This window comes from Gaeumannomyces tritici, assembly GCF_000145635.1.
Source record: "Gaeumannomyces tritici R3-111a-1 unplaced genomic scaffold supercont2.1, whole genome shotgun sequence".
In the NCBI taxonomy this organism is placed as follows: Eukaryota; Fungi; Ascomycota; class Sordariomycetes; order Magnaporthales; family Magnaporthaceae; genus Gaeumannomyces; species Gaeumannomyces tritici.
In genome coordinates, this window is record NW_008804545.1 from 5,900,756 (window position 1) to 5,921,745 (window position 20,990).

At 58.3% G+C, this 20,990-nt stretch overlaps 8 protein-coding genes across 8 annotated transcripts; 3 read left to right on the forward strand and 5 right to left on the reverse strand.

The window, feature by feature from the left end:
- Positions 1 to 439: 439 nt before the first annotated feature.
- Positions 440 to 2,755, forward strand: GGTG_01876 (aspartyl aminopeptidase). The gene is made up of 2 exons (XM_009219647.1): positions 440 to 918; positions 986 to 2,755. Exons 1-2 carry the CDS (start codon positions 729 to 731, stop codon positions 2,437 to 2,439), a joined length of 1,644 nt encoding a protein of 547 aa, XP_009217911.1. The 5' UTR covers positions 440 to 728; the 3' UTR covers positions 2,440 to 2,755.
- Positions 2,701 to 4,249, reverse strand: GGTG_01877 (hypothetical protein; the record flags this gene model as incomplete). The annotated part of the gene is made up of 1 exon (XM_009219648.1): positions 2,701 to 4,249. The coding sequence occupies one exon, from the start codon at positions 4,247 to 4,249 to the stop codon at positions 2,978 to 2,980; it is 1,272 nt and encodes a 423-aa protein (XP_009217912.1). The 3' UTR covers positions 2,701 to 2,977.
- A 564-nt stretch (positions 4,250 to 4,813) lies between these two features.
- Positions 4,814 to 9,070, reverse strand: GGTG_01878 (exportin-T). The gene is made up of 3 exons (XM_009219649.1): positions 8,949 to 9,070; positions 7,110 to 8,661; positions 4,814 to 6,998 (listed from the first exon to the last, which is right to left on the reverse strand). Exons 1-3 carry the CDS (start codon positions 8,958 to 8,960, stop codon positions 5,482 to 5,484), a joined length of 3,081 nt encoding a protein of 1,026 aa, XP_009217913.1. The 5' UTR covers positions 8,961 to 9,070; the 3' UTR covers positions 4,814 to 5,481.
- An 856-nt stretch (positions 9,071 to 9,926) lies between these two features.
- GGTG_01879 (FACT complex subunit pob-3) lies at positions 9,927 to 12,158 on the reverse strand. Its single transcript, XM_009219650.1, has 3 exons — positions 11,741 to 12,158; positions 10,811 to 11,655; positions 9,927 to 10,726 (listed from the first exon to the last, which is right to left on the reverse strand). The coding sequence occupies exons 1-3, from the start codon at positions 11,972 to 11,974 to the stop codon at positions 10,117 to 10,119; spliced, it is 1,689 nt and encodes a 562-aa protein (XP_009217914.1). The 5' UTR covers positions 11,975 to 12,158; the 3' UTR covers positions 9,927 to 10,116.
- A 5-nt stretch (positions 12,159 to 12,163) lies between these two features.
- Positions 12,164 to 16,530, reverse strand: GGTG_01880 (hypothetical protein). Its single transcript, XM_009219651.1, has 6 exons — positions 16,405 to 16,530; positions 15,493 to 16,304; positions 14,756 to 15,379; positions 14,113 to 14,679; positions 13,942 to 14,034; positions 12,164 to 13,870 (listed from the first exon to the last, which is right to left on the reverse strand). Exons 2-6 carry the CDS (start codon positions 16,076 to 16,078, stop codon positions 12,501 to 12,503), a joined length of 3,240 nt encoding a protein of 1,079 aa, XP_009217915.1. The 5' UTR covers positions 16,079 to 16,304; positions 16,405 to 16,530; the 3' UTR covers positions 12,164 to 12,500.
- Positions 16,531 to 16,863: 333 nt separating this feature from the next.
- On the forward strand, positions 16,864 to 17,790 carry GGTG_01881 (rRNA-processing protein EFG1; the record flags this gene model as incomplete). The annotated part of the gene is made up of 2 exons (XM_009219652.1): positions 16,864 to 17,182; positions 17,270 to 17,790. The coding sequence occupies 2 exons, from the start codon at positions 16,864 to 16,866 to the stop codon at positions 17,788 to 17,790; spliced, it is 840 nt and encodes a 279-aa protein (XP_009217916.1).
- An 842-nt stretch (positions 17,791 to 18,632) lies between these two features.
- Positions 18,633 to 19,946, forward strand: GGTG_01882 (hypothetical protein; the record flags this gene model as incomplete). The annotated part of the gene is made up of 4 exons (XM_009219653.1): positions 18,633 to 18,882; positions 18,949 to 19,093; positions 19,235 to 19,684; positions 19,751 to 19,946. 4 exons carry the CDS (start codon positions 18,633 to 18,635, stop codon positions 19,944 to 19,946), a joined length of 1,041 nt encoding a protein of 346 aa, XP_009217917.1.
- A 23-nt stretch (positions 19,947 to 19,969) lies between these two features.
- On the reverse strand, positions 19,970 to 20,990 carry GGTG_01883 (hypothetical protein). Its single transcript, XM_009219654.1, has one exon. The coding sequence runs from the start codon at positions 20,870 to 20,872 to the stop codon at positions 20,426 to 20,428; it is 447 nt and encodes a 148-aa protein (XP_009217918.1). The 5' UTR covers positions 20,873 to 20,990; the 3' UTR covers positions 19,970 to 20,425.

Consider the following 20,990-nt stretch of genomic DNA (forward strand, 5'->3'; position numbering starts at 1 on the left):
GGGGGAGTCACTCTTTGCAAGCAAGCATCAACGCTGACTGCATGCCCATGGCCGACGAGTTCCGTTCTAACGTCTTGGCCAACCGTGCGAAGAAATCCCCAAGGGGCGGGCGGGCATCGGTGGCCTGGTGCCTGTCCTGGGCAAGATGGATGGATGGCCGTTTGGAGGGAAAAGACGGCTCGGTATGTTACACGGAACTGGCAGATTCCCGCGCTGCATGTCTTGGGTCTGAAAGCGGCAAAATACCCGACACCGGTCAAAGGAAGCCAAGAGAAGGGCATGGACCGGACTTGCCGATTTGAGAGTTGTGATACTTTGCGCTCTGGCGTTGGCTGATGAATCTGACTGATGGTAGTGATTTGTTTCCGATTTTGGGTATTTAAGTTTTGCTGGGTATTCAAGCCCCTCTTTCACTTTGTGGCCCCGACCACAGGGGTCTGTAGTCTGTACCTGTTCTAGACATGGATTGCCTAGGTTGGTTCCTTCCTAGGCCTGTGGCGTCGCTATTTCGAACTCGAGAGACAAAGGCGGTGCCGCCTCGTTGATGTTAGTGGGGCCGCGTCGGTGCTGCCACTGGGCAGTTGCCCCGCACTAGAGTGTGCAGCCCAGTCGGGTGGCACTGAGTAGAGCCTGTGACTTTCGCCTCGGTTGGGCTGGTACTTGAGCTGCCGTTGGGAAGTGCGGCTCAACTTGCACGGCCTGCCTGGCTTGAACCGTCTCTCCATCAAATGTTCACCGAGGCGCCCAGTCTCCTCCGCACTACTATAAACATCTCGCTCGGACGCCTGCGCACAGCAGCCACCACTGCCCCCTCGCTGCCCCGACAGTTGGCCCGTTTCTCGAGCCTGCCGCCGCCCAACATGGCGCCACCCAAGTCTGCCTACGACTTCCTCGACTTTGTCAACGCCTCGCCCACACGTGAGTCCCGACCCGTGCCCTGCCGTGCCCTGCCGTGGCGTGCACAGGAGCTGACGGCTGCTGCAAGCCTACCATGCCGTCGCCACATCGGCCTCGCTGCTCGAGACTGCCGGCTTCCAGCTGATCAAGGAGCGTGACAGCTGGGGCTCGTCCCTCAAGCCGGGCGGCAAATACTACCTGACCCGCAACGGCTCGTCCATTGTGGCCTTTGCCGTCGGCGCCAAGTGGCGGCCCGGCAACCCCTTCGCCATGGTCGGCGCCCACACGGACTCGCCCTGCCTGCGCCTTAAGCCCGTCAGCAAGAAGACCAACGTCGGGTTCCTGCAGGTCGGTGTCGAGTGCTACGGCGGCGGCATCTGGCACTCGTGGTTCGACCGCGACCTCGGCGTCGCCGGCCGCGCCCTGGTCAAGGACGCCGACGGCAACTTTGCCCAGCGTCTCGTCAAGGTTGATCGCCCCATCCTCCGCATCCCCACCCTGGCCATCCATCTGGACCGCTCCACCGAGTTCAGCCCCAACAAGGAGACCCAGCTCTTCCCCATCGCCGGCCTGGTCGCCGCCGAGCTGAACAGGACCGGTGCCGGCACGGACGAGACAGCCCCTGCCCCCGACGCCGATGCCGAGGGCGCCGACTACCAGCCCCTCAAGCAGATGGCGGAGAGGCACCACCCCTACATCATCGAGATTGTCGCCAAGCACGTGGGCGTGGCTCCCGCCGACGTGGTCGACTTTGAGCTGGTGCTGTTCGACACGCAAAAGGCGTGCCTGGGCGGTCTCAATGACGAGTTCATCTTCTCAGCCCGCCTCGACAACCTCAACATGACCTTCTGCGCCGTCCGCGGCCTCATCGACTCGGTCAGCGCGCCAACCAGCCTCGAGGCCGAGACGGCCATCCGGCTGATCTCGTGCTTCGACCACGAGGAGATCGGGTCTACCTCGAGCCAGGGCGCAAACTCCAACCTGCTGCCCACGGTCATCCGCCGCCTCTGCGCTGTGCCGCCGTCTCGCTTCGTCGCCGACGATACGCCCAGCGAGGACAACTCGTACCACAACATCGACGGCAGCGAGAGCGGCGAGGCCTCGACCGCTTTTGAGCAGTCGCTGGCCACCTCGTTCCTCATCTCGGCCGACATGGCGCACTCGGTCCACCCCAACTATGCTGCAAAGTACGAAAGCAGCCACGCACCCGAGATGAATAAGGGCACCGTCATCAAGGTCAACGCCAACCAGCGCTACGCCACAAACTCGCCTGGCATCGTGCTGCTACAGGAGGCGGCAAAGGTTGCTGGAGTGCCCCTGCAACTTTTTGTTGTCCGCAACGACTCACCCTGTGGCAGCACCATCGGCCCCATGCTCTCAGCCAAGACGGGCATCCGCACCCTCGACTTGGGGAACCCTCAGCTGAGCATGCATAGCATACGTGAGACTGGAGGTACCTATGACGTCGAGCATTCGATCCGCCTATTTGATGCCTTCCTGTCCAGCTATTCCAAGCTTGAGGCCAAGATTCTTGTCGACTAGAAGTCAGAAACCAGGTCATTTTGCCCCTCTCGGTAGATCTACCCGACTTTCTAGAGACGGCGGCGTATTCTGTGCAGATCGGCTTCTGGTTGGATACATCTGGTGGCTGGTGATTGATGTCCGGCTCAGAATACAAATGGATAATCTGATTTCGATCGCTAAACATGCAAACGTGATTTCGATTTCTGAAGCCCAGGAATTAGCCGTGTTCTTTACATGATGTTGATATATGGTACATATATATATATATATATATTGCATTACAAACTTCGGTTAACTGCTACAGGCTACTACAAGCAGGAACCATTAAACACCGGTCCAAGAGTATATGACTGTTTCTCGAGTTTTGCAAGTGACCGAGGTGCCGGAAGTAAATACATCGTTCCCTTTACCCATTTCCTTATCCCGGACCGTTTAAAAACATGTAGATGTGGGAGGAGGGCGGCTCGTAATATCGGCTGGGTGGGAAAAAAGGAAATCCAAATTGGAAAATAAACACGAGTAAAGAAAGAGACAAAAACAGAAAACAGAAACACTATCAAATAAGAGGATGCTCAACTTGCGTAAAGTCAGCATCCATCATCCACGCAAGGATCGCCTGGGTTCTTGTCGGCATCTTCACCAAGGAGCTGCTGTCCTCCGCCTCCTTCCAATCGCCCTTCTCGCGCCACTTGCCCTTTTGGAGCCACGTGTACCGCGGCTGCTCGGCCGCCGCCGCCGTAGCCGACGGCCTCGAGTCCCCGATGGCGCCAAAGACGGACGCGCGCGACGCCAGGGGGCCGGGCATCTCCACCACCTCCCCCCTCTCCTCCAGGGTAAGGGCGGGCTCCATCCCGTCGATCGTGGCCCAGCTGCTGCTGCTGCTGCTGAAGCTGTCGCCATGGCCGCCGCGGTCGCCGCGGCGGCGGTGGCCGTTCGTATGGTCCATCCGCGGCTGCGGCTGCGGCTGCCCATCAAGGCTGTCGGGCCGCGCCGGCTCTCTACCATCCCTGCCCTCTTCCTCCTCGTCGTCGTCGTACCGCAAGCCGCCGCCGCCGCAGCAGTCGCGCGCCGACGACGCGAGCAGCCCGTAGTACCCGTCGCCGCGGCGCGTCGCGATGACGGCCGCCAGCTCGCGCACCCTCGCCACAGCCCGGCCGTAGCCCTGCTGCCCCTGCTCATGCGCCTCCTCGCCGCCGCCGCCGCCGCCGCCGCCGCCGCCGACGTGGTAGTCCTCGGCCAGCCGGAACAGCGCGCCGATGCCCAGCCGCGCGCCGTGCTGCGCGTAGTGGCGGTGCCACAGGCACGCGTTGTCGTCGCCGCCGCTGCTGCTGCTGCTCCTGCTCCGACGACGGCAACGACCAGAACCCGGGGTGGCGCTGCCGTAGCCTTCGCTGTTGTTGTTGTTGTCCACGGCAGCCGCCGAGGGCCACGTCTCGGAGGGGTGCGGGGGCTGGGGGGGTATCTCGCGCCCGCCGGAGAGGGCGCGGCAGTCCGGGCAGTCGACGCACCGAGGCGCGCCGTTGGGCGGGCGGGCGGGGAGGAGGTGGTGGTGGCGGTGGGGGCCCGGCGGCGGGCGGCGGGCGGGGTGGGGTTGGCGCCAGGACACGGGCCAGTCCGGTACGGTGGTGGCGGTGGTGGTGGGGATGAAGCGGTACCCGAAGTCGGTGACTGCCCGGGCCGGAGCCGGCTCCGGGCTCCGAACCCATGGGGCGGGGCCCGGCTCGGCGGCTCTGCTGCAATCGGGCGTCTCTACCGCCGCCATCCTCGCCGGTGCCGGCTGCTCGCGGGGCGCTCCGGTGGCTTCCACAAGCTCGCCGTAGACGCACATCTCGGCGGCTTGGGCGAGCAGTGTGGGCTCTGGGAGGGGATGCCCCCCCACCTCCTCCGGTGAGAGCAAAAGTGGGAAAAAGAATAGGATGTCAAAAGGCGAAAAAAAAAAAGACGATTAGACAAAAACGCAAGCGAAACAAGCCAGGAAAGCAAAGGGCGCGGCCCGACTATACTGGATTTCCATCCAACGCAAAGCAAGTCATCAGGAGGAGACTTGGTGGTGTGTGGAGGTGGGAGGTGGTTGTGTGCGAGAAGGGCATCTGAACAACCGCCGTCCTCTGCCTTCCTTTCTATAGGCGACGAGGAAAGGGTCCGGAGAAAGGGGGAGACGGGGGTAGCGTATACTGCCTCGGCGCCTCGTTCGCTGTATGCTTCAAAGGGGAGAGGGTCGAGCCAGCCACTTTGATCTGGGTTTCGGCCCTCGTGCCATCTTTCTCCTGAGTGGTCATCGTGTGGCGCCTACAGCCTTCTCTAAAGAGTATCAAGCTACCGCCACTCCCGCTAACTCTGATGAGCCACGGAACTCGCGCAACACCTTCACGGCGCCAACATGCAAGAAAAACCCGGCAGTTCGACGGCACTGATTGGAATCTCCGTCAAGCTTTTCCGCGTTCCAACCAGTCTGGGGAGTATATGAGCCAGCTGCCTGTCTAAGTTCAGCAATAGCTTGCCATGTCCGGCATTACCAAACCATGTTCAAGCCTAGCCGTGATGTTGGAGCATACGACGGTCGCTCGAAGGCGGAACGGATATCGGCCGTGACACGGCCGTGAGCCTTAATCAGGGTGGCTTCCTAATCAAAAAGATGTAAATTCGAAGCGCATGGTCTACAAACAAGGGCAACGCGCTATGATCTGGCAAAGACAAGTTGGTCTTGCCGTAGCAGTGAGTAAATCAGCCCTCAACATACCGCTCTCACAATGGTTTCCCAATCTTTCACTCCTCTGCTAGGCTCCGTCCCTCATAGAGGAGATGGCCGGGCATCGCGTGGATTTCTTCTAGGATTTTCCTTGTTCGGCTGTCGTTCTCCACCAACAGACGAGTTCTATAAAGGTTCCACCAAATAAAACGTCAAAAGGTGAGAAAAAGTTCGTCGTGTGAATCTTTAACCTGCGCGAATGAGACAGAAAGTGCCCGAAGCTGAGCGCGGGGTTTGTATCATGTGGTATTGGTTTGCGGATGTGTTGCATATGTCCGGTTGCCAGCCTTTCCCTGGGCTTTCCGTCCTCGTCATCGCCGGCTCTTAACAAGGTTATGTAGGTAATTGCCAAACAACTTCTTCTCGGTTGACGTGGTCATGGATCGGAGAAATTCTGTTCCATCAACGCCAAGAAGAGGGAACAGCGAGTTCTGCAGGTTATTGATGAAAGCCTCTCCTGTTTTGGTGTAAATAGCCTGCTCCAGGCCCGCGATCTCGTTGAGCACCTGCTTCGTCTGTGCATCCTTGCCCGGGTTGAAGTGCGGGTCCTTGATGACCTCCCAGCAAACCGGGTGGAAACGATCAATCATGAACTGGTCGAGTCCGGGAATTGCTGGCGAGGCGGCGCCTGTAGGTGCCGAGGGGTTTGCCGCAATATTCGCAACGTCTGGCCCTCCCCAAGTGTTCACGACGCGGGTGAGCGCAGAGAAGGCCAGCCGACTGGTCATCATGTTATTGTTGCCCGCCGTCGTCTTCGCTAGGGTGATGACAGAGGAGATGAGCTGTTCGAAGAAACCCTGGTTGGCTTCGCTGACCAGAACATTCCCCAGGTCGTTATCAAGAATGACCAGCAGGAAGCTGAGATATTCCCTCCGCAGCTCGCCCAACTGGACTTCGTCGTCCATGCCCGTGACAGGCTCGTTCAGGGCGGCAAACACGCGCTGGAGGAGAGGAGTGAGTAAGAGATCGAGCACGCTGTAGATCTCTGCTTTGAAACTGTGGACAATCTGGTCCAGGAGCCGGAGAAACATGGCGGTTTCATCCTTGGTAGAGCTTTGGGACAAAAGACCCTCGATCCATCTGGGAAGCTGCGGCAGAACCGCGGATCCAAGCACATTCAACATGCGCGAGAAGGCGAAGCGACATGCGACCCGGATCTCTCTAGTCGAGTTGAGCTCTCCGAGCGCGATCAGAATGGCTTCAGCCGCCCTGGAAAACTCGTCCGACACCAGCTTGTCAGGGGCCTGCCTCTGGTTGCCCTGCCCCCTGTTGTCTGAAAAGCCGTAGGCCAGAGTGCCCAGCGCCATGATGACGTGGTGAATCTGCAGCACGGCCTGGGTGTCGCCCGATTTGGCCTTGGAAAGGTGGCTCTCCATGCTGGAAAAGAGGGGGTCCATGACCGAGCGCGCGTACAAGGCTTGCTTCTCAACAGGCGTGGCCTGGGTGGAGGAGATGTAGCCAATAGCCTCGAAGAGGTACAATTGGCTGTTGAAGACGGCATCGGCCGAGTTGTCCGTCTCGTCCGAGGACATGTCGTCCTGATCGCCATCGTCGTCGGGAATCTCAGCCTTGATTGGTAGAAGGTCTGCAATGGACTGAATGATGGTCTCGGCCACGTTGCCGACCTGCGCACGAAGCTGCTTGACGAACCGGTGGAACAAGTACCACGATCGCACCCGCAGTCTCGGGTGGTTGTGGTGCACTAGCCGGACAAAGTTCTCCAGCACGCGAGGGATATATGACTGATTGTGCTCAAAGAATTGGCAGTACCGTACACATATCTCCAGGTACTGAAGGAGAATGCCCGGGTGGGAATACTCGGCGACACCTGACATGAAAAAAAGGGTCAGCAGACTGCTTGGGCGAGGTCGAGGCCTCGCGTAGATGCACGACATTCATCAAAGCAGCAAGAATCAAATGCAGCCAGGGGGCCTCTTACCCGACTCAACCAGTTTGCGCATGATGGCTTCTAACCTCTCTGCCGCCGCACTGGAACCCTGGCTCTTTGGGGTCACGCCTTGGCCGGGCTGAGCGATCTCGCCGAACAGCAGCAGCTCATAAAGGGCCAGGTCGATGTCCCGCCAGTCCATCTGCGCACCGCGCTCGTTCAGGTTTTGCAGAGTCGCGGCCACGAGGTTGCTAATGACCTCAACGAAGAGGTTCTCATCAACCGCAGCCACGCTCTTCTGGAGATTCTGCAGCCGTTTGCGCAGATCCATAAACTCTGCCTCCTCCTCTCCCTCCTCGGTTTCGAACCACCGCGAGGTCTCGTCGAAGCGCATTTTGGTGACTATGGCATCCAAGATAGGGCTGAGCATAGATCGATACGTATCGGGCAAATTCCCAACCTTTCGCAGGAATGTCAAGATGTCGGTCAGGGAGGCTATCACGGTCGAGCAGACCTCGTCGAATTCATCGGCGAAGAAACGGAGAAGGAGGGGGAGAAAGTCCTGTAGGTGCTGCTCGGCCTTTGCACGGGAATCGTTGGGCACAGAGACATCCTCAAGGACGCGCACAATGTCGGTGACGGCCGTGTTGACCAGCTTGGCCACGGCCTCGGCGAGGTCCGTGTCGTACCGGGGGGTATGACGGAACTCGTTAAGTGGCGGGCTGGCGACCAATTCGGCGACAATCTGGCGCAGGTTGAGGAAGCTGATCAGCTCCGTCTTGTCAACAGGCTTCATCTTCTTGCCGACAATCTCGTTGAAGGACTCGATGGCGGCGTCCCGGATGGGGTCGGTACCAGACGTCGGGCGGCCGATCAGTGGGAAGATCAGGTTCAACATGTCCTGGGTGATGACGAGCGAGATGTCGATCCAGCTGACCCACTTCCCCAGGACTTTCATGGTGAGCTCAACGATGGAGTCGTCGCGGCCGGTGTATTGGGCAAGCAGGTCCTTCCAGGACTCGACAACGGCGCGCATGTCTCGCTCACGGATGGCATCCTTGAGGCTGGTGTTGCGCTTAGCCTCGCTGGACTGGCGGGCTAGGATGGTATCGGCAATCTCGTCGTGGACTGAGCCAAGGATGCGCAGGTAGAGGACCACGCCCAGAACGTTATCCCTCTGGCGGGGATTGGCGGCGTCCGAGGCGGTAAGGCTGAGGAAATCGCCAAGGAAGGCCTCCCAGCCGCCATTGTAGAGGTGTGCGAAAAGGTACGTCAGGGTCTGGGCGAGCTTGTTCTGAAGATGGGGAGGGTCGGCGGTCTCCTGGGCACCGGGGCCGTAGGAGCGCCTAGCATAGCCGAACAGGGTATCTTTTAAAAACAGTAGGCTCTGGGAGTCGAGAGCGCCCGTCTGGACAGCCTGGTTGACGATCTCGAGCGAGACGAGGCGAACGACATCAGAGGCGCGGGGCCATCGAGTGAACAGCGTGATGCACACCTGCCAGGCCTGCGGGTCGCTCCTGAGTTGGGTGAGGAACTCGAAGGCCTGAGCCTTTAATGAGGCTTCAGCCTGGGGGTCCCAGGCCACACGGATCGCGTTCTCGATCTAAGGGAGCGGTGCGCGGGGGAAGGGCACGCGACCCAAGGGAACAACGTCAGTGCCATGCCCAAGATTTTGTGTATGGGTGCCGGGATTATTAGGTGTGTGGCGCGAGTGTGTGCATGTGTATGGCAGGCAGCAACTGCCCGCTGGTGGTGGTTCTGCGCACTTGGGCCTTGTCCCAGTTCGGATGGGGGTGGTGTTCCCCCGCAGTCATTGAGCCACATCGCGGGGCGGGCGGCGACCACAAATCTGGCTGACCACTTTACTCGGGCGGGCATGGGCTCTCTTACCTGCGCGTCCATCTTCTATGCGCCGCTCGAGGGCTACAGCAAGTGGAGAAAAAATAAAGGAGAAAGAAGTTGGAAGATGGCAAAAAACAAAAAAAAACAAAAAAAAAAACAAAGAAAAAGAATGGGCAAGATAGTGTATCCTCCCGGCGTCGTTAGTCAGCTGCGGTTGAACGGCAGCCCTTTACCAGTGCAGGCAGCATAGTTGGTGAGCCGCGGGTGAAGCTACCGAGCACTCATGCCGGGCAGCTGGGCGTGGAATCAAAGGTCGGTGTCTGTTGTTTGTGTCGATGGTTGGGCTGGCACGGCACCAACCGATGCGCGCGCGACTAGTCCAGGCTGTCTCGGCAGCAGAGAGGCTGAGGCTACCTAGACTCGATCCCCGCGGTGTGCTTTCTGGTTCGGGCAGCCGGGTTGGAAGTTGGGTTGGGGGGGTCGCAGGAGCAAAAGGGAGGCTGTCCAGATCTTTGCCCACAAAAAAAATCGGCCCTGCTGGATATTGCGGCAAGGTGCGGATAAAATCTGAGGCGGGCGTGACGGCGAGCACGGGAAAGCTTTTGGGGGACAACCTTGATGCCCTACGCCCAAATTGATGTCTGTTTTGTCGTTCCAGTCTGGCTCTGCCCGCCCTGCGACCCGCGCTGCGTGGTGGGGCTACGCTCCGCAGCCTTCCAAGCTCCGACTCGGCGGTCAAAAAAAAAAGAGCGCGTGAGCTGGCCCGTTATTGGGCTGGGTTATTATGATGCAGGCACAGGCAGTCGATCTGAGCCCCCCTTTTTCCACCACCAGTTTCGTGGGAAATGCGTTCTGCCTCGATTTGAAGCGACATCCGACCTGAGCTTTCCATCATCCCGGATACTGGGCCTGGGAATGCATATATTTGGTATCTCGCCAAATATACAGGCAGGTAGGTACCTTCCTAGGTAGCTGAGCACAGGTACTCTAATCTGCCTAGAGTAGGTTGTAGGCCCAGATGCCTGTTGGATAATTTCATATTTTACTCTAGACTGTCCAGACGGGTAAAAAGTCATGTATTGGCCATTCAAATAAGTCGTCCCCCAAAACGCCTCTCCAGTTCCTAGGCCGTGATCCCGACCAGTATCTTTTGTTACTATAACAAACAGGCCGACAAGTGGTAAACCAAGGATGTGATGCACGATGCGGCAACTTCTTACGCCGCCGCCGTCTTCTTCTTTTTCTTGGGCGGCTTTTCCTCATTCTCTTCTTCGTCATCTTCATCGCCATCGCCTCCTTCGTTTGCGACCCGGTTGTCCACATCACTCTCGTCACTGCCCGAGCCCGAGCTCTCGTGGTCCGAGTCGAACTCCTCGGCGACTTCGCTCTCCGAGTCGGCCTGGAAGTCCTCGTCCACGCTCTCCTCGTCCTCGTCGGCCGAGCCACGGTCCGCGCGGGGCCCAACCTCGTCATCGGACGAATCCATGGCCTGTTGGCGCATGGCTGCTGCCATCAGGTTTGCGTCTTCGTCGAGCTCGTTCTTGACGCGCAGCTCCTTGGCCTGGAAGAAGGACTCGAGCGCCTTGAGGTCCTCCCGGTTGATGTTGCTAAACTGCGACGACGTTCCGGTCCTCATATGGATCGTAATGTCGAAGGTCTGCGTCGCCGAGACGGCACCTCCAATACGCGAGAACGTGACCGATCCCACCTGCTCGTACGAGATGTACGTCGCCGGCTTCGGCACGAACATGAAAGCCTTCTCCAGACAATACAGGAAACCCTCGCTGGCCTTGATTGAGCACTTGATGCCCGTCTGTCCGCGGTGTCTGTGTCCGTGTATGAGCACCTGTTAGTAATTGGAATACGGCACATAGTCGTGGATTCTTGGCTTGTAGCCGGGGGCAACTCACGTCTGGAAACCCTTTGCGGGCGCGGTAATCTTCTTGTTTGCAAGTCCCCGGAAGATGTAGGTGACAACTTGGTGCAGGGGTTGCTCGTAGTGGCCCTGGAGCTTGTCCTTGTACTTGACGTTGAGCTCTTCCTCGGTCAGGTTCAGGTCAAGCGTAACCTCCTCGTCCCGCTTGAACTGCATGACGATGAAAGGGTACCTCGTCTGACCCTGGCGTAGAGGCGGGTCCAGTCCGATGCAGATCAGGAAATGCATCTCGTCCGGCTTGGGGAGCACCATAAACTTCCTGATCGCATCGTACTGCAGCTTGTAGTCGTACGTCTTTCCGCGGAGGCGGAACGAGCCATCGTACATGTCGATGTCGAACCGACCTCTGGGAGTAAGATGCAGGACATCGAGGAACGTCGCAATCGTGTCACCGGCCGTCTCGCCAATCTCCGCCTTCTCGATGAGGGTATCATAAAAGATGGTGACGGCGTTCTTCTCCTCCTCATCGGCGTCGCTGGCCGCGTCCTCGCCCTCGGCCTCCTTCCTGGTGGTGGTGCCGGGAATGTAGAACCTGATCTCGGTGAGCTGGTCCTTGCCGGCGGTGGCCTTTTGGCCCTTGCCCTTGCCGCTATCCTCGTTCACCGCGAACTCGACAGCGATTTCATTGCGGCCAGCCAGGTTCGTGTTCGATATCTCCGAGTACGGGACCTCGAACGACGGCCGGTTCTGCACGTTGAAGGTGAGCTCTGCCTTGCCGAACTCGGCCTTGCCCCAGTTCCAGCCACGGAGCGAGTGCTCCTTGTTCTCGAGGTTGTGGCTGTACCAGTTTTTGAAAACCCTGGTAAGTCGTTCGTAGTCCTGTTTCGCATCCGAAGAGATAAAAGTTAGGATATGCGCGCGTCCCTGGTTTCACGAAAGAGGTCGGCCCGAGAGAGATGCTAACCTCTTGCTGGAAACCATCCAGCTGGATAACTCCCGAATTGCGCTGCATAATCTTGACCTGGTAGCCCTTGGCGGCTCGGCTCCAGTTGGCGCCGCCGATATTGCTAGAGTCGAGGGTGAAGGCATCGCCGCCGCCCGAGGGCTTCCATCCTAGGCCATGCTCGGCGAACCTGCACTTTCCGCTCTCTTTGGACAGGTCCAAGTAGATGTTATCGAAGCTCTCGAAGACCGACATGGCTGAGGATGTGTGCCGTCGATACAGCTGCTATCGATGCGACCGCTAGCTGATGCGTAATTCTAGTCGCGCGCCGTCAGGATTGCGTCAGACGAAGATAGAGGTGGTGGCTCGGTCTGGTCCTGGGCGGCGTGAAAATCGCAGACTAAGCCGCCTGGTCGCGTTTGTCAAGCTGGACCGGGCTGGCTGGGGGACGCGACTTTAATTGACAGGACCCACTCTGAATGTTGCCTAGCCTCTAACCCTAACCCGGACGTGTAATTGACAGCGGTGTCGGTTGGTGAAGGCGACGACGGTATCTATTTGGGCGTCTGGTAGGCTAAACCAAGGGTACGACCTACAGTTCATTCATGATTTCGACACCTAGCAGCTACGTATGTAGGTACCTGATATAGAACAACGCCCGACAAAGGTGTGATCCGACACTGCTATAACACAAACACTGAACAGGTCGCTCCTCTTGCATCCTTATAATCCCCAGTCGGATCATCTAGCTTTCTACCACCTATCCCCGACCCCGACCTCTTCACTTGTAGTTGAGCTCCGGGTTGGCTCTAAAATTACACCTGCATCGACACTCTGGGACGGGACACTCGGCATGTCTTGCGAACCACTGTCTCGCGTGGTCCAGATGCAGGACGTGCTCGCACTTTAGGCAAAAGGTCGGGAATCGCGCCGCGAGCTGCACTTGGGGATCAGCCGCCAGCTCAGGCCGGTCCGAGCGCGGCATGCCCACCACCTCCAGACACACCACGCATCGCGGCAGGTGCCGCTTGCACGTCGGACAGCTGATGCCCGCGTCCGCCAGCTTGGCCATCAGCGGGTTCGACTCGCCCGCGCCAGACGACGACGGGGGCGGCGGTGGTGGCGGCGGCGGTGCAGGGCCCATGATGATGCCGCCCCCTCCGACGGTGGTCGATGCCGACAGGGCTGAAGGGCCGTGCAGCATACCGCCCGCCGAGGGCCCCCTGGACAGCGAGGTCTCAGCGTCGCAGTATATGCACCGTAGCGCAATCTGCCGGAATGGCGGCTTGATGGTCGGGAGGCCATCCCGCTTACTCTTCTTGGTGCTCTCCACCTCGAACTTGGTCCGCTGGAGGAACGCTCGATGCCGCTGAAGGTAGGCGCGGTATGACTTGCGCCACGCTGCGCATCGGAAGTCGTCGATGTACCGGGGGGCGCAGATGGACATGATGAGGGTGGCCGCCTGCAAGTCGTGGAACCGTTCGACATACTTCGCCAATATGTCTACCATGTTGTCCGTGATCCCGGTCAGCACGATACCTTCGATGTCGCCGTGTTCTATGGCAATGGCAACCTCCTTTCGGAGCCACTCTGTCAGTTGGTCGTCCGTCAGATGCCGGACCGCAACAAAAGCCCTCTCTCTGAGGGGCAGCGACCTCTGGTTGGTGATGGTGGTCCAGTCGCCAGTCGCGATGAGGGACGATATGGCTCTGAGGTAAGGGTCCGTCCGCGAGGCCACCTTCTCGTCAAAGTCCAGCTGCTCCTTGGCCAGAGTGGCGTCTCCCCGCCCTATAAGCTGGAGAGCAAGCGACACGAACAGGAGCTCCGGGTGTTCCGAGCTTGCCTTCCGCAGTATCTCGACTGCGCGCTTAGTGTCGCCCGAGAAGAGGGCATGCGCAGTGCTCATGGTATGCCACGTCGAAGTCTTCTCCAATGAAGGTGTCTGCTCAAATTCGAGCAGATCCATCGGCGCAGCCCGACCCCAGCCACAAATGTCTAAGCACAGCTCTCGGTGGTGAGGCCACTTTGTCTCGACTCCTTCGAATCTCGAAATTCCGCGCTTCCTACACATGGCGTTGATAGAACGTTCCCACGCCGAGGTATCGGGAGTCACTGTGCTACCATCAGCCAGCCTGGTCGAGGGGGTTTTACCTGGCGTCGTTCGTGTTAGAAGCTTGGATCCCAAGTACAACGAGTGGCATTATGCATTAAGGTCGACTTACCCAAATTATTGAGCCACACTGTGGCAACTCCCATGTAACTCAGATCAAGGGGGTGCGAGATCATTCCTCCGTCAGCGACCGCCTCCTCGGCGCCTATACTCTACGTTAGTGGCAGACAAACAGACGGAGACACACTGTCGACGTGATTGAAGACAAAAGGGGGAATCTTACCCAAGATCCAAATCCACACGTCCCGTAGCCAGGGGTCGTCTGCAACAATGCTCCTATTTTTCTCGTAGTCGAACAGATACATTTCCTTCGCTCTTAGAAGCGGGACATGGTTTAGGAAGATCTGTGCCTCCTTTGGGAATCCCATCGTGCCCATGGCGAGCGAGAGTAGTTCCTCGTGTCGTTCACGGTTGGTGATCAGTCGGCCTTGTGAGACAGCTAGCGAGGACATTGCCTGGGTGGCACTGTCTGTCCGTGAAGAGGCCGTTTGAGGGGCGTCCCGTAAGTGCTCTTTAGCGTACTGCCTCAGAATGCGCATCTTTTCCGCCACGGATACTGCGTTCTTGAACGACTCCGGGAGCTGAGGGGAGTCCTTGGCCGCCAGATCTTGCAACAGGTCGGTGGATGGAATACGGGTCTGGAGGGAGCCCTGTACGATGCCTAGGACATCGGGCTTCTTTCCGCCAAATATCGGGATGTCGGCAAGCTCATCCTCGGAGATGGCTGGGGCGAGAATTTGAGTTGCCTGATGCGGCTCAAATCCGATAATGTCGTGGTGGTTTCCTCCGGCTAGAGCGGTTTGCGCAGATGAGTATGTTTCTGCCACCTAATACATGATGTAATCTGCATGATCTGCGTTACTCACACTCGAGACCTCTATGAGGTGCTTTCCAGGGGGAAAGTTTGTATGGGTACGTCCTTGCAAAAGATGGCACCTCCAAGATCTCAAAGGCGCCGTTGGCCCGAAGCACGAGCAGTCTCGGGCGCTGAACAGGGTTGCCCATCGTCACCCAATCGAATGAAACGATCCGGTCATTTTTCTTCGCCGGGTCGGAATAGTAGTTGCCCATCTCATGAGACCTCCTCACAAGCAGCAGCTCTGGGCTTTCTTCGACTACCTCCTCGGTCGGCTCTGCTGTGGTTGTCAGCACCTTGAGCTGGCCAGTCCGCGAAAGGACCGCTAGCAACCCCCGATGGTCCCGGCAGTAACGCAGGGACCTGATGAATGAGTTTTTGCTGTCACTCATGGACTGGCTGGACTCAAGCTCGAGAGCGTTTTCGAGCCACAGGGCGCCGCCAAACGGGAGTCCATCCTGATGGGCGTTGAGGTACGATGGTGATACTTGGAACAGGTCAGTGGCTCGACGGTCCCATATCATGATACCTGGCTGATCTAGGGCAGAGGAAGCAAAATAGTTCTGGTCGGAATAGTCGATAGCAAGATTATTGTTGCATTTCGTCTCGTATCGCGAAACGGGGTTGTGGCCAGCTGAGGAGGAAGTCGACACGGTTGTCAGCGCGAGCACAAAGTGCCGTCTACCGCGGCAGGACGGAAGCTGTGTAGGCTCAGAGAGCTCGAGTAGCAACGATGTCAAAACATACCGCGTATATCGTGGATGCGCAATCCCGATGTTTTAATACCCACAACCAGTGTGTTGGGGTTGTCCTCAAAGAACTTGACGCTCGAGACGGACAGACTAGGCTCGCGACGGACGGCGGGCTCAATAAAGGGGTCGATCCCCGACGGGAACCCCTTGCTCGCAGAGTCCGAGTTCATCTCAGAGAGCCGGTTCACGTCCCAGACATAGAGGCACTGGTCGCTCCTGACTCTATCAAGGCCAACCGCGAGCATACCCTGGGTGCTGAAGGCGACGGCCTGGCAGGTCCGGGCCATCTTGAGGTTGAGCTCCAGATAGGCGTTGGAGTTGTCATCGATGCGCAACAGGTTGACGATACCAGCCTGCGTGCCGACGGCCAAGAGGCCGGGCATCGACGGCGACCAGTCGTAGGTGGTAAGAGGCGGGAAGTCATCGTGCTGTGATAGCTTCTTGTACTGAAAGCTGCCGTTCTTGGCGTGGCCTTCGGGCTCGTAAACCTGCACGACCCGATGCTGTAGGTTGATGTGGAGGAACGAGTCGAACTTGGCGTTGGGCGACCATTTGATCAGCCCTGGCTCCGGACGATCCATGATGGAGGCCCCTTATTCTGGATGAGAGAGCAAATGGCACGTCCGTCAGACACAGCCTTGTGTCTGGAACAACCTAAGCTCGAGCTCAAGGATGGACAAATAGATTATGACCTAGTGTGCGGAAAAGGAGCTCACGGGCTCAATGGCAAGAGCGCAGCAAGCAGTTTTCTCGAGCTGGGGCCATCACATCATGTCTCTTGAACATGCAGCGTAGCGTAATCGAGGACTGCGAAGGTTTCTGGTCAGGGCAGACTCGACACGTGCCAGACCGGGAGAGAACTCAGACTCGGAGGGCTTGGAGAGAAGAAAAAGAGTATAATACATACATCACGTCTTAGCCATTATAACATTTGAAGTCGACCTGCACGTTGCCTTGATTTAGCTCCAAAGTTTGATCCTGCGATGCTGCACCTGCCCTTCAATGAACGAGACGAGTTGCGCTTTGTTCGTGGTGCACGCGATTCAAGGGGTACCCATGCCTTGACGCGGCGGGGTTCCTATCATGGATGCTGTACCATCACGTGCCCGATAAGATAACTCAACTGCCTGGGACCATCCCCAGAAAAAGGTTCCTGGTGGGGCCTCAGTCTGCGGGCAGCGTCGGCCGCGATGGAAATTTTGGGGCATCGCGATAGCGCCGTCTGTTTCCCTTGATCTTGAATGCGAACCAGCATTTGATTTCGATTTCAACTTGGATTGCCTGACAAGCTCCCCTCGGCCGAACAAGCACAAATTCGCAGCCGCGCGACTTCCCATTACATCGAACCACACGCGCACGAACGGAAATGGGGACGAAACGCCCATACTCGTCTGTCGACGGCCAGGGCGGCAGCTATCACAAGCATGGCCCCTCAAAAAAGAAGCCAAAGCAGGGCAGGAGGAACCCCGGGGCCGAGGATGCTTCCGTCAACGCCATGAAGACGCGGGCGCGCACGATACAGCGACGCCTTCAGAAACAGCCTGGAGACGAGAGGCCGATGCCCGCAAACGTGCAGAATGACCTCGAGCGCGAGCTGGTGGCGCTGAAACAACGGATCCAGGAGGCTCGGGACAAAAAGCTGAGGAGCAATATGATTGGCAAATACCATATGGTGCGCTTCTTTGGTAAGAACGATTGGGCATGCCCTTCATCCGTCACCACGCTTCCGCATTTTCAGAGCGCTGACTGGCTGCTTCTGGTCGCTCGAGTAGAACGCAAAAAGGCACAAAGACTGGTGAAGAAGATCCAGAAGGAACTCGACGAGGCCAAGGACCCGGACGAGATAGCCAAGCTACAGAAGGATCTGCATATTGCGCAGGTGGACGTCAACTACGCCATATATTTCCCTTTCCTGGAGCAGTATATCAGCCTATACCCCTCCGCTACCAAAGCTTCCAAGGAGACAGGCGATGCGCCCGCGGCGCAGCTAGCTCTGCACGCAGAACGTCCGCCGATGTGGGCAACAGTGGAGGAGACAATGGAGCAGGGAGAGCGTGCGCTCATCAGGTTACAAAACCGACGTCCCGAGTCAGGGGGCGATCCCAAGGGCAGGAAGCACAAGGTCCCAGCCGAGGCGGCATCGGGAGAGAGCAAGCCCGAACCATTAAAGACTAAGAAGGAGGACGTAGGGGGCGGCAAGGGAAAGAAGAAGGCCAAGGAACTGCCCAAAGCCCAGCCTGACGATTATGAGAGTGGCAGCGAGAGCGATGGAGGATTCTTCGAGATGGCGTGAAGCCACACCCTGTCAACTGATGGGACGCATGAAACTCAGGAGCTGTGTTTTATAAATCTATACCCCTATGGTTTTCTGTTTGTTTTTTTTACGGCGCATTCGAATTTTGAGGCTTGAGGAGAACCCTGTTGTTCTCATGGATCACATGGTTCTGTTCAAGATGGTGGGTGAGAGCCTGGCCCTGACGTCCTCGATGGTTTCTGTTGTTGGCGTGCCCGTGAGATGAGGCCGCCAAAGTGGCTGGTTACACATGAATTCATCGGATGAAACCAACGTCCCTCGCAGACGACCGCGTGGTAAAATCTGGCGGCGGTTAGCCAATGTCTCGACCGGGATCCCGCTTGCGTGTAACCGCCAGCGTTGGGCAGCCGTGATCACACCACACCATCCCAAGGCAGCAGATAGGCAACCAACCGCTAATCCGGACGGCTGCCAGATTCATGGTTTACTCTCCGGGCCCCCTTTTTTGGGTCGATTTATTCCATATGCCGCCGCAGTTCATCCCATGTCTGGTCCTCGAGAGCTGGCTTCCACGCTCCCCACCCACGCAGCTCAACAAGTGAACGACACTGCGGGGTGCCGCCTTGAGCTGCTCAGCCCGCTCCATTGCTCAAGCAGAGAACAGTGCAGGCTCCCTTCCGTGCACGCGACCTAAGCAACTTGAGCCTACCAAAGAGGCTGCACCATCTTGTGGCTCATTTCTCATTTCAGACTCTCGTGCTGCCCAACTCCAGCGTATGCCTCCGCCCTCTGGCGCTCGCTCCGGCCTTGCTCGCTTTCCAAACACCATAAACGCCGCTCCCAACAGCCGCTCCCAACAGCCGCCTGCCTGCCCGCCCACAATGGCCTCGCCTTTTACGCAGGTCGCGGGTGACCAAGGAGTGATCGACTGGGCAAGCCTGAAGAAATTAATCGCCTTGCAGGAGTCCCAGCAGCTGAACCTTATGCAGCCAGAGCAATTGACGCCCGCGCAGCTACGTGTTTTCACCGAGCTCAACCGAGCGACCTCACATGCCCTTGAGATGTTGTCCACCACGGTGTCGCTGGAGGAGCCCAGCCTTGGAGGCAAGGATTGGGTCAGCCTGCTTGGGCGTAAGCTCCGTCTCTCCCCAATGGGATTACCATCTCTCACTGGTGATGCTAACCCAACGCCTGCAGGATATCGCGACGCGCACGTTGATGGCAGCTACATCACCTACAAGGACGAGTCCCGTGGCCTGAAGTGGTGCACCTTCACCAAGCTGTCCGAGGCGGGAGAGCTTCTCTTCCCGGAGGTTGGGATTCCATTCAGCAGGAAGAAAGAGTACGTCGGTTCCCAAACATTCCCTAGTCTTTTTTTTTTGACGCGCCACGCGCCAGCCCTCGTTTACTACTTGGAAATCCCCGAGCTCGACCACAAATACGCTCTCGCTTGCTTGCTTCTGACTTGCGGCTCAACATGTAGCGCGAAACAATACGCTGCCCTCAAGGCCATAGACTGGTTGATGTCCAACCAGCTCATGCCTGACGACGGTATCAACGTCACCTTCAAGAGGCCGAGGCAGTGCCCCCCAATGCCTTCCTCTGTCACTGGTGCCGGCGTGGCCTCGCCTCCGAGGCCGGGCCCGACGTCCCCGCCAGCCGCTGCGGCAAAACCCCCACAGACGCCAAAGCCGATGGGCAGCAGGGACCGCAGCTCCAGCGGCGGAAACAAGCCGGCCGACGGCCATTCCGACGACGATAACGTAGTCGCCCAGGCCGAAAAGTTGTGCCGCGCCTTCGGGTACGGCATGCCGAGATACGAGGTGACCCCTGTCGAGAGCTCGACGAATCTCTTCAACGGCACGGTGAACTGGGGCAAAGAGTTCCGCGTTCCACCGTCCGTCGGGGTCGTGAACAATATCTACGGAAGAAAGTGCGTATCCCGACGTGTCCCCCGGAGATACTCAAGTCTCACATCGCTAACGGATAGAGCATAAAGGCCCGCAAGAGACCTGATGGCCCAAGAGGTACTGCAACATCTGAGAGAGGTGGTCAAGCATCAGAGGGAGGCGGAGAGGGCTGAGGCGATGAAGACGCTGCAGCAGAACCAAGCGGCCGCAGCCCAGGCAGCCTCAGGACCAGGCTCAGGCTCATGGATCCAGAGCATGGCATGGCCTCTGGGTTCCAATCGATAACTGCGTTCGCCCTTGCGCCGCCCGCCGGTCAAATCGATGGTGCACCCTGTGGGCTGCCTGACCTGCATCGGATGGTAGAGGATTGGGGGCATGAGTGCGATTTGGCTCGGATTCCTGGCGTTTTTGGAGGGATGGTATGTGCTGCTTTTCTTGGGGTTCAGTTGGTTTTCGTTTTCACATATCGTATAGCCTTCATGAGTACATAGCCCCTAAAGATTGATAGTGGCAATCTGGGTCAATATTTACAAGTCAGTCTTGAAATAAGCCCACTGACCTGAAGAAGAGGAAGAGAGGGAGTGAAATCGTGTAATAGAGGTGATCAGTGCATGAAAAATGTTCGTATGTGAGCTCATGCCAAGCATGATCTCAGCAACGTGGAGCTCGAAGAAATGAAAACAGGCGCAAATGGCGGAATAAAAAAAATAAGAGGCTCATTGCTCCAAGAATGCAGAAAGAGGAGAGAAAAGGCGAGACCCAAATCACAAAACCCTCCATATCGCTCCGGCCTTCAGGGTATCATCACTGCCGTCGTCCCGGCTCATGTGCTCGATCCACTCGGTCTCCTGCCTCAGCGCCTCGCGCTCGATGCGTTCCATGACATCGAGCTCGGCAAGCATGTCGTGGACCAGCTCGCGGCACGCGGCCAGGACGACGGCCAGGCTTGACGTCGCCGCCTGTCCGTCGCCGCCGCGGACGGCGAGGCCCACGAGCTGCCTGCGCCAGCCGCCCAGCTTGCGGGCCAGCGCGGCGCACTCGTCGCGCCAGGCCGGGTCGAGAACCTCGACGAAGGCGACGTCGTCGCCACCACCGCCGCCAGCCACGAGCCCCCCCTCGTCGTCGCGGCGCTCGACCACGGCGCGCAGCGCGTCGGCCCACCTCTCGAACCGGCGCACCACGCGCGCGTACCTGCCGCCCGGCTCGCCCATGGCCCAGAGGCCGCACAGCACCGCGTCCAGCGCCTGCACGCGCTCCTCGAGCAGGGCCTCGCCGCCGGTAGTGCTACTGGTGGTCCAGGCCTTGATGGCGGCGGCGTTGAGGTCCTCG